The 12827-nt window shown below is 38.0% G+C and overlaps 1 protein-coding gene across 1 annotated transcript; it reads right to left on the bottom strand.

Moving 5' to 3' along the window:
- Positions 1-2818: 2818 nt before the first annotated feature.
- Positions 2819-3589, bottom strand: LOC131177002 (uncharacterized). Its single transcript, XM_058142010.1, has 2 exons — positions 3467-3589; positions 2819-3424 (listed from the first exon to the last, which is right to left on the bottom strand). The coding sequence occupies exons 1-2, from the start codon at positions 3587-3589 to the stop codon at positions 2819-2821; spliced, it is 729 nt and encodes a 242-aa protein (XP_057997993.1).
- Between the last annotated feature and the right edge of the window lie 9238 nt (positions 3590-12827).

Raw genomic sequence — 12827 nt, 5'->3', positions numbered from 1 at the left:
ATAATTTTTTAAAAAATATATTAAAATTTGTAAGCAACTTTTAAATTTTTTTAGGAGGTAAACAGTAATTTTTTAAAGAAATATTAAAATTTATTGATAAACTTTTAATTTTGAAAACTTTTGAGGGTCAAGGCTCTACCTATTATCAATTATTTTGATAATTTTGCCAAACATATTAACTTAGTTGTTTAGATATTCAAACAACCCTTAATAATGATAAAATTTAGAAATAAAATAATAAGATTATGCACAACCACATTTCAAAATGCGTTTTGTGCTTCTTTTTTTTTTTTTTAACAGCAAGTTTTCATTAGAAAAACGAAGAGATATTCAGGTCTACAAAATGAGCAACATCAAAAGAAGTGTCCACCCAGACCTGCTCCTATATTTCTCCCTCCGCGAAATGAACTCTGGCCATAGCATGAGTCACAGCATTACCTGAGCGGCACACAAAAGACCATGAACAACTGCCAAAATTCTGCATCAATTACAAACGATCTTGACTGAAGCAATTGCACCACATGCAGACAACTGATTCAACAAGAAGACTCCGGAAGCTTAAATCCACAGCCAATTGCAGACCATAGGAAATTGCCATTGCCTCTGAAACTGCGGGCCCCCAAGACCCACACATGCTGTTCGAAGCAGCTGCCAAGAAAAGCCCACGAGCATCCCGAAAGACTACACCCAATTGAACCATATTTGGTGAAACAATGGCAACATCCGTATTCAACCTAACAATGCCTTGAGGATGAGGCGCCCAAGAGGAGGTATGAGAACGACCCGAAGGCCTCAAAGCATCACCCTCACCCCTTCGAGTTTGCTGAAATTCAGAATTAAGAGCACCAGCTCTAGCAACAACCTCGTGAAATGATCACTGACGCTGCTTAAAGACCCACTTATTCTTTCCAACCCAGATGAAATAACAAAAACATGCAATCTTTGCCAACTCTTCACGTGAGCATTTTTCTAGCAGACCCAACCACCATAAATCCCACACACTACTACACACCTGTGACCAGTCACGACATAGGTGAATAGGAGATTCTTCAAGAGTACATAAGGAACAGATAGGACTGATAGAGGAAATACGTCTATGTAAGAAACCTTTCGTTGACAAAATCCAAAGCAGCTCTCCATATAAAATTAACAATCTTGGGTGGAGCATCTAATTTCCAAATTGATTTCTGAATTCTAAAATTATTCTCCAACGAGGAAGAACCAGGTAATTTGATTCGAAGATTTCAAAATCAACGTCAACCGATAGCCACTTCTCACCGAATACACTCTTAATTCATCCTGAATAGATTGTACAGCTTCACATCAATTGGATAAAAAACCTTCTGCTAAGAGATCCATTCTCCACACACGATTTCGCTCATCAATTAATTATGAAACATTAGCATTGAGGGGAAGAGTATTAGGTGGAGAAATAATACGAAAACTATCCCGAGCATAAGACCTAGATTTTAACACTCTAAAACCAAGAGCTCCTTACTCCAGACGACATAGCTATTGCCACAAGCATAAATACATCCATTTTTCCTCCATTCTTTGCCCCCACCAAGACTGACTAATCATCATACGCAATTCATCACAGAAGGATGATGGTAAACGGAAGTATTTCATCAAATATGATGGAATGGCTTGGACTACAGTCGTCATCAAAAGATCTCTAGCAACAGTAGATAGAAATTTGTCTTTTCACCCTGTAATCTTTACCAAAGCCTTTCCTTGATTTTGGACCTTTCGATGACCACCACAGTAGGCAAACTCAAATACAAATCTTGTCTCTCTACCACACGAACACCCAATGAGGTAGATAAAAATTGACCCAAATCAGAAGGCACATTAGCACTGAACAGCAACTCGGATTTATGCAAATTAACCTTTTGCCCGGAAAGATTTTCATACCGCAGCAAAATGCTGAAATAACAACTACTTCATTAAGAGTAGCTCTCAAAAAAGAATGCAATCATCCACGAACAACCATTAATTAAAACTGAATAAGAGACCGTTGTGACACATTGCATCACTAAGGAAGCCCAAACTAGTGAAAACCCCAAATGGAACATTATTGCTTCTTGAAAAGACCATTCCACCCCGTCATAGGCTTTGGCCATATCTAACTTCAAAAATATTAATGCTCTGCTTGAACGGCCACTATTCTTGTTATGGTGGAACACCTCAAAAGCTACTAACACATTATTTGTAATCAAGCGACCAGGCACAAAAGCACTTTGAGAAATATCCACAATATTAAATAAAATACACTTCAAGCGATTAGTAATAACCTTTGTAATGATTTTGAACATTATATTGCACAGGCTAATAGGTCTAAACTCCCCCACATACCTTGGATGTTTTACCTTTGGAATCAAGCAGATAAAAGTGTGATTGAGGCCCTCAGGAATATGACCACCCTGAAGAACATGCTACACCAATCGAATTACATTAGTACCCACAGTTGCTAGTACTTTTGAAAGAACAGAGGTGGCAAACCATCCGGTCCAAGAGCTTTACATGGATCCATCTATTTTACTGCCTGCACAATCTCTTCAAAGCTATATGGCTGCAATAAAAGATCATTCATCCCAGAAGATATCTTACATGGTGCAAAATCAAGATCAATCTCTCCCACCCCTCGAGTCTCAGAAGCAAACAAACCCTTATAAAATTGCAAAACATGATCCTACTCAGGTCGTGAAATCTCAACACCATCAACATTGAACAAACTGTTAATAGCATTATTCCTTTTACGAGCTGAAGCCATAGCATGAAAATATTTTGTGTTCCTATCCTCCTCTTTTAGCCACAATTACCGAGATCGTTGTTTCCACATCATCTCCTCCCTCAGGGACACTTTAGCTAGTTTGGCTTTTAAGATCCGTCCAGATTCCATGTCATACTCATTAGAGGAAGCACTAACCCGTTCTAAAGCCGCAATAATATCCCTTCTCTGATGCTTTAAATTTCCAAAAGAGCTTTTACTCCAATCAATCAAGCTTTTAGTACAACCAGCCACTTTCGCAAACCATACCTCCCCAACATCACCCCCCGCCATATGATCCCAACTAGAGTGCACTATCACTCTGCAAGCCTCTTCCCTCGTCCACATGGATTCAAATCTGAACTGATAAGAACGTTGCATCGCAACTACCTCCTCACCTTCAGTGTCAAGCAATATCGAGAAATGATCGGAACTAGAATGAAGACAATGAAACAAGCATGCACATGGAAATAATTCTTGCCATGTAAGAGACATCACTACTTTATCCAACCTTTCTTCCACAAACTCGTCTCCCAACCTCCCATTATCCCAAGTAAGCGGGTACCCTTTATATCCCATATCCATCAAACCCGTATCAGAAAGAACTTCCTGAAATGCATGAAGATACTGATCCGGTCTTGCAACTCCTCCCACCTTCTCCAACTAAAATAGGATTTCATTAAAATCTCCCATTACCACCCACAGAAGATGAGATGCAGTATATGAACTTCTCAATAATTGCCAAGACAAACGCTTATTACTCCTTTCTGCCCAACCATAAAACCCAGTGAACCTACAGGACTCAATACCACTCTCCATGCTAACACCAAAATCAATGTGATGAGAAGAATAAGAAAGAAGACGAAGAGAAACTGTCTTATCCTAGAGACAAGCTAAACCACCACCACCCTGCATACCAACATTTTGTGCTTAATTACTCCAATGATTAGATTATATTAGATTAATTAAAAACTTAGAAATCAAATCATATGATATCAGGATTGAGGCCTGTGTTCACGTTTTGACCCGAAAATGGGATTTTTTTTATTAAAAAAACAAAAGAAAGAATGCATTTTTGTTTTGTTTTTTCACCTAAAAAGAAGAGTAAGCCCCAGCCTTCACTTCAACAACCTTCCTTTGCTTAGGAGGAAATTTCTTTCTTCCTCTAATTCTACACTCACTCAAATTGATGTAAAGTAATTTGTTGTTTTGCCAATGTCACCAGAATTTCGTAGCAAGAATTAAGTAGGTTTTTCAATTTTATTATTTTATTTTTCGGTTTTGAACTCAATTCAAAGAAGGAAAATTAAATTGTTTTTCTTTTTTACTATTATGTTTTAGGAATGTGTGATTTTTTGATTTAATCCCTATACTTCAATTTCAATTTAATCTAGTTCTAATACTGTAATATACCTTTTAGCTATTTATTAATTATATAATCTTTAACTATAAAGTATATATAATTAAAAATTAAACATATTATATAATATATTAATACACTTGTAATTAAGAATTATAAAGTATTTTAATATATTTAAAACTAAAATTATTAAGAAAAAGTTAATGAATGAAAGATAAAAATACATTATATATTCATAATTATATTATATAATTAAAAAATTATAATATTTATACCCGATTTTTTAGTTTGGTACGAAGTTGATATAGATTCAATATGATTTTAGTATGATTTCAATTCATTCTTAATAAATAACCAAAACCATAAAATAAGTTGAAATTGATTTTACTCTAATTAGATTTGGCCAAGGGCCGATTCGTAGTCAGAGCTGCTGATTTCTTGACCCTTGGATGCTTAAACTGAAACTGCCCCAAATTCAGATGGTTACCAATTCTGGTTTAATTACAGTTTCAGGCCGGTTCTGGTTAGATTTTTAAATGGTTATGGTTCCATGTTTTATAATTACGGTTTCGGGTGGCCCCTGATCTAACCTGGTTCAAAACAGAACTGGTCCAGTTTTAGTGCTGGTGCAATATAAATTTTAAATCAACAATCTTGAAAAAAAAATTAATTTAATAAAGTTACAAATAAAATATCAACATTCATTTTTAATTAAATATAATGTCATATTTAGACATTTAATAATTGATCAAATCGATCAACCATTAATTAGTTCACACCATGATCCATAAAATAATTTCATTTACAAAAAATTTAATAAATATTTATTCATATCTCAATTCACATCAATTATATTCCAATAAAATTCTAACAGTATCTATTTTAAATCAACTAAAAGAAATTATCTGTCACCCTACTCCTCGTAAGATGTAACATGCTCCCGTAGTACATCTAATGAATTACCGTACTTCGCCTACTGGTAACCCATTAAATATATTACAAGGGATTTTAAAACAATTTTCGTTCATTTTTAAATTGGTGGGTGTCACGACCCAACCTAAAGCCCGAGGCCCGTAGTAAGCCTTAATCGCTCATTTACCCAATTCTAAGGCCCATTGGGCCCAAATTAAGAAAACAAGCGGACAGTCCGCCATAAAATGGACTTTCCAGCGGGGAGTTTTCGACTCACCCGACTGTAAACACAATATATAGTCAATTGGGGAGCTCACCACCCTCCACATACTCATCAACATAAAATAAATGGGAGCTTCCTCATCCAATCCATCAAACATGCCTAGCACATTTAAGTTTACCGGTCCAACAATAATAATTTAGTTTCCAGACCCAAATCAAATCAACATTGCTAACACATGCGGAAATTCTCAGATTTAACAAGTTTATACAAGAGTAATCGACTGCGAGGAGAAAGCAGTTAACCTCAAAAAAATATCCTCCTGTGGCTGTAAAATTTTTGAACAGAGTGAGCGTCATTCGAGAGAGTAAAATATCAATTTTAACCATAATCTCTATAACTATCTCAGAACTAATGCAGCGTGAAATGCAACATCAACATCATATTCACATCATAGCATCAAAAGGTAATTTGGAGCACTCACGCACTCGTAGCATCAATCATAATATATTGGGAGCCGATCCTCTCTTAGATCCAACTGTGTGCGGCCAAGAACTGCGGGACTTCGCTTAATAAACCAAATCGAGGGTCCCGAAGAACTCAAGCAAGAACTCAAGCCGTGACTACCTATCCATAGTCCACACCACATCACACGCACGCCAACGCCCGCTTCCAAATTACCACAACAACACTCATGGCACATTATTATGAATGCAACATAAATCATGCCTAGAGTTTAACTACATAAATATATGCATATAAGTGATGCATGGGCAAACATATAATAATATCGAAATTATAATTAAAATTAATATTTTACTCATTGACTTGACGACAATCATGGCGGCCGGGCGGAGGAAGAAGGACAATTACATTACATTTATTTAACACAAATGACTCAATACAAATAAAGAAAAGACCAAATACGTCATAATTCATGCAGAAAATCCTTAAGAGTCTCACCTCTAACTATGACCTACCCAACCCGCAAAGGGCTCAAAACACACTTCTATATCCACAATCCATATATCCACAACTCAATCACATCACACAGCCCATCCTGGGCCCATCAAATCAATCATTCATCACAATATGGAAAATTTCAATTTAGTCCTTATAATTGATCATTTTTTCTAAATTTGCCCATACCAGCTCTAAAAATTATAAATCTGTTCCCCGCGGTCCATAGGTATATTTCTAAGCTATTTCAATAAGAATCGTAATTTTCTAAGCTACCACGAATATATTACGGATATTTAATCCTATTTAAGCACTAGAAAATTACGTAAAAACAAGGTTCGGGTTTACCTTTCGGCCTTCCGAACGCGCTTGGGACGTCGACAATGGGGCTAGCCAAAACCTCGGTCCAATTCGGAGACTTTTGAATTTCATGCAACCGCCAATTTCCGCGAATTGAGGATACCTACACGGCCCAATAATAATATATAAAATCGGGGTGTTACATTCTTCCCAAAATTCGTCCTCGAATTTTTACACAAGCGAATAAAGCACATGATTATACATTGAGCAGATAGTACTTGCTACGCATGTCCCGCTCGACTCCAGTGCACTCTTTCACCGACCGACTCTCCACAAAACCTTAACCATAGGGATCTGCTTTTGATCTCTCTCACTTGGTAGTCCACTATGGCTACAGTCGCTCCTCAAATGTCAAATTCTCTTTTAGCTCTATCACATCCACATAAGAAGGATCGGGAATGTATTTCTGAGCATGGAGATGTGAAACACGGATGAACGTGAGAGAGGTTGGGTGGTAGCTCCAACCGGTGAGGCAATCGCCCAACTCTATCCGTAACCTCAAAATGTCCGATATACTGAGGTGCCAACTTGCCCTTCTTTCCGAATCTCATGACTCCCTGCATTGGAGATACCTTCAGGAATACATAGTCGCCCACTGCAAGCTCCCCATCCTCCGTCTCGCATAACTTTTTCATCAAGTCTGTTCCTCGATTAAAGGAACTACCGCACTAGGTCTACATCATGCACCCTTGCTTCCCCATTTCCCAACACAGTCCAGGAGACCTACACTTTCTTCCATATAGTGCCTCAGAGGGTGCCAACCCGATGCTGGAGTGATACCTGTTGTTGTAGGCAAACTCCACTAAAGCTAGCTGCTCATCCCATTGACCTCCACAATCCAAAACCCTCATGCGAAGCATGTCTTCCAGTGTTTGGATCGTCCTTCTGAGGGTGGAAAGCCAGCTTGAAGTTCAATCGTGTGCCAAGTGCCTCCTGCAACTTTCTCCAAAACCGAGAAGTGAATGGGACCGATATTATGGTTTAACTCCATGCAATCGACTATTTCTCGAATGTAGAAGTATGTAGTCTTAAAGAAGTGAGATTTGGTCAAGCGGTCTACAATTACCCATATCGAATCATATCCTCGCGTGGTACGAGGCAACCCACCACAAAATCCATAGTACTCATTTCCCACTTCCATTACGGGATAGGGAGCTCTTCCTTGACGGTCTCGTGTTCAAACTTCACCTTCTGACAAGTCAAGCACTTGGACACAAAGTCGGCTATGTCTCTCTTCATGCCATTCCACCAATAGCTATCTTTCACATCATGGTACATCTTGGTGGAACCTGGGTGGATACTGTACAGTGTATAGTGTGCCTCGCATGATTTCATTCTGAGGTTGTCCACATCGGGCACACATATCCTAGAACCTTGCACTAGGGTGCCATCATTGGCAAACCCAAACTCACCACCTTCACCTTGTCAGACTCTTTCTATGATCTTCATCAATTGTTGATCTCTGGGAAACTCTAACTCTGTCCCTCAAGTCCGGCCTCACCAAAAGTGAGCCAACAATACCCCATCATCAAAGATCTAGGATTAAACCTTGATCCATCAACTCATGTACCTCCCGAATCACTTCTCTCGTTGACTTCTCTCTCTCGCTGAAATGTGCTAAAACCGCAGAAGATTTTCTGCTTAAAGCATCATTACATTGGCCTTCCTGTGGTGCGAATGGGGCAATCATAGTCTTCAGAAGCTTCATCCATCTCCTCTGCCTCAAGTTTAAATCCTCTGTTGGAAGATGTACTTCAAACTCTTATGGTCGTGTATATCTCGCACACTTCACCATACAGTAGTGTCTCCAGATTTTTAGTGCAAAGAATACGACCGCCATTTCCAAATCATGGGTGGGATAGTTCGCTCATGCCTCTTCATTGCCTTGAAGCATAAGCCACTACTTTTCCATTCCGTATCAAAACACACCTTAGGCCAACTCTGGCGCCACACAAGTGCGGTGTATCCTTCACCGCTCATAGGTAGTGTTAACATGGTTAGACACTCCTTATCCTCATTATTATAACCGACTCTATCGAGCTCTCTTCGTCCTTTGCATCTTATCCACTTCCTTTTTCTATTTTTGCTATTATTGATATCTTTTCAACCTGCTGTACTTATTCCATAATTTTAGTCCTGTCTCACCCTTACACCTTTTCTTTCAAAGATGTCTATCCCATCATCAACTTTAACTTTCTTTTCTTTTTAGTCTTATCTTGATCACTAGTTCCATTACTTCGGGAATTCTAACCTTAAGATTTTCTCCTACAAGCACATACTTCACATTTTGTAACAATTATAATTAACCATATAAAATTAGTTATTGTAACCCCTTTCCCAACTTAACTATCGTAACATTATCATTCCCTACCAGCCTTAGTAGGAAATTGCTCATCCCGGATGGATAGGAGCTTGAAACTATAAGTTCCATCCGAACTAACATACTGTGGGAAATGTGTGTCATGCCTTAATTCTAAATAAGATACCTCACGTGGTTATACTCCTTAATATAATCACATATACTGACCACAACTTTCCAAACTTCAACCTCAAATTACCCCTTAGCAATAATTTCAACTATTGTAACTCATCCACAATTAGTATTTCCTCCACTCATAGTTTAAAGCAGGTTGCAAGCCTTAGTAGCTAACTCAATTTAACTCATGTCATTACTCATTCTTTCATACTTAATACTAGGTATGCACTTACTGTCATTCTCATATCAGGAAATTATGTATGAATTTGTGCATACCAAACTCTCAAGACCTAGGTCTCCTTGAGTCAGTTTCTGTTCCTTATATAACCTTATAAAACCAAAAGCACAAGCTAAACTTGAAAAGAAATAAAAATATCCTCTTATATTCAACTAATTGTCCATATAATAACGTTTAACCTATGTTTCTTGGTATTTCTCTTCAAATTTCATCATCTCTTAGCACAATTGTGCTCTACCTATAAGATATCATCTGCATGAACACTTTACCATACCATTGTCCTTCCTGACATAATATTTTATAATTTATTAACTTTACTTATACTCGACCAATGATTCATATCTATCATCGTTTATATTGTGCCATTAACTTTTGTTGATTCCTGAAAGATTTCTCTCACTAATAAATTCTTCCAACACCAATTCCACCCTTATCTATGGTCATTAATTTGATCCTTGAACTTTCTAGTGATTTATAACCACCCAGACTTGTCACTTTTCGTTCTACTCCTTCTTTGTTACGTTATTGCTTCACTGCAAAGTGATTCGGTTGATCACACTAAAAATGTTTGCCTAACATTCATAACGAACCTCTAACTACCTTCTCACTATCTCAAAAGTCTAACCTAACGCTTATGTGTCATTATCTATAATTCTTTCCACTCATCATACCTATTTGATCCCTTAGATTGACCTTTATTCAACTTACTACTTACTAACTTCGTTTTCTACCTAATTAGGTAGTCCGCAATACCATCGCACACCTTCTAGCATTTACTCATTATTATGTTATTCCATACCTCCATCACTATTCTCACTAATGTGGTCCCATTTTGGGTTTTCCATCCTTGTCATTCACCTTGCCAAGAATAACACTTAGCCTACCCTATATCTTAACTTTGTTCCTTTTATTATGCGCTCTTCAGGTTGTCCTTCCGTTTATCTCCTTTGTCTTACCCAAAATAGAACTTAACTATTCTATCCCTAGTTCCATTCTTCTTCCTAACATGACAGCTGTACCTGCAAACTATATCTTAGTTTCTACCACGTTATCACATGTCTATGCTACTGATTTGGTCCTTTGACCACTCTAGCTAGTACTTCCACTAGCATTTAGATTATATTGCATCTGCAATCAATTGTCCAAACTTTCATTCTGCACTTTCTCTATCCATTGGCCTTCTATAATTTATCTTTGCTAATTTATTACTCTTGACACTATTATAATTAGATTATACTATTGTTTTGAACGATATGAAGTTAGAAAGTTACTCAGGAATTTTCAGTATTACTTTTTTTTTGTATGTTTTATATTCTTAGCTTACATAATACCCTTACTACCTCGAGAACCGATTCAATTTTATTTATTTGTTATTATTATTATTATTTTCCATGTTTACTCAACTAGTAAAACTTAAGATGCAACCCGTCTGCCCCAAACCCATTATCCAATTCAAAGGATTTACATCCATCATGATCCGATTATATATGATTCCTATAATGGAACTTGTATCATCTGGGGATACTGACCAACTACTCTCTACCACATTCCCCATCCGCACTATTTGGTTGGTCACCATTATTAGTAATAACTTTCGATCCCTGAAAAGATAGGACTACACCCTAACTGCATCAAAGGTACTACATTTACCACCTTGCCCAAACCATGTCAAATTAATGACTCTCCTATCATATCATATCTCCGTGAATCATCAATTCATAGTTTCGACCTTCCCTAGGTAGTAGGGTTGCACTTTACACCTTGCTAATACACACAAGGTATTCTATTCTCACTAAGTTCTAAGCAAAGCACGCTCATCGCTCGCAAAACCATCCAAAATTCCATACCAAGACTAGATGGTCTCACTCTATAGGTATCAACTTTACTTTGCAACTAGTCCCTCTCGGTCCGATGGCAACTCTTGATGTAACTCTAGCTCATGCCGCAACCAAGCCACCGACTCTAGTTATCACCCAACCGTGACCTTTCAATATTCTAACTCTAGACTCTTAACCAAGAGTTCCCAACTCCTCTGCAAATCTGAAACTCTGCCACGGCATAGCAAGCCATCTCAAACACCCTCATTATGGAGCACCATGGGGATGCGCGACTCTACACAATAATCTCATGGTCATGTGTCAATCACCTACTGCAGCGCATCGAGAACATTGTATAGTTACTACGATGCACTAGGCCTCTTAATTTCTTATCTCTCTCGAATCTTCTATTATCATAAACTTATTCGACGGTCATCCACATGATCGCCGCAGTGGTATCCTCATCCTTATCTAGGCAATTGTACTTTCAAGACTCACGTTTATGTACTGCCTCTTACACGAAATGGGCACACCATTTAAACCCATCTGACAGCATAAACATAGCATTTCTTGGAGTACGTATCCTCATGATGAACCTCACATGTCTACCAACTCTATTTCACATTTTGTACTCCACGAAAATCAAGACACTAATCGAGGTAATCTTATACTTCCCGAGGTATAACGTAGAATCTAGAAACAAAGAATTACAGAAAAGACATGTAATCCTATACTCCGCATGTGACTCTAGTAGACTCTTCCCAACACTTAGATAATTTTTCCTATGAATACATCTGTCACGACCCAACCTATGGGGACTAGGACTGGGCCACCTAAAGCCCCGAGGCCCGTAAAGCCCCAACTGCTCATTAACCCAACTCTAAGGCCCATTTGGGCCCAATTTCAAGAAAACAAACGATGTCAGGGCCATAAAATGGACTTTCCAACGGGAGTTTTCACTCACAAACACAATATATAGTCAATTGGGAGCTCGGCTCACCCTCCACATACTCATCAACATAAAATAAATGGGAGCTCACTCCTCATCCAATCCATCAAACATGCATAGCACATTTAAGTTTACAGTCCAAAATAATAATTTAGTTTACCACTCCAAATCAAATAAACATTTCTAACACATGCGAAATTCTAAGATTTAACAAGTTTATACAAGAGTAATCGACTGCGAGGAGAAAGCGAGTTAACCTCAAAAAAATATCCTCCGTGGCTGTAAAAATTTTTGAACAGAGTGAGCGTCGACTGTAGAGTAAAATATCAATTTTAACCATAATCTCTATAACTATCTCAGAACTAATGCACGCGTGAAATGCAACATCAACATCATATTCACATCATAGCATCAAAAGGTAATTTGGAGCACTCACGCACTCGTAGCATCAATCATAATATATTGGGAGCCGATCCGGCCCTCTCTTAGATCCAACCTGGTGCCGAAGAACTAATAAACCAAATCGAGGGTCCCAGAAGAACTCAAGCCGTGACTACCCCTCGCGCCAAGAACTCAAGCGTGACTACCTATCCATAGTCCACACCACATCACACGCACGCCAACGCACGCTCCAAATTACCACAACAACACTCATGGCACATTTTATGAATGCAACATAAATCATGCCTAGAGTTTAACTACATAAATATATGCATATAAGTGATGCATGGGCATCTGAACATATAATAATATCGAAATTATAAT

This window comes from Hevea brasiliensis, unplaced genomic scaffold, assembly GCF_030052815.1.
Source record: "Hevea brasiliensis isolate MT/VB/25A 57/8 unplaced genomic scaffold, ASM3005281v1 Scaf308, whole genome shotgun sequence".
In the NCBI taxonomy this organism is placed as follows: domain Eukaryota; kingdom Viridiplantae; phylum Streptophyta; class Magnoliopsida; order Malpighiales; family Euphorbiaceae; genus Hevea; species Hevea brasiliensis.
Note: the sequence above shows the minus strand (reverse complement) of the source record. Positions and strands in the feature narration are given on the sequence as shown.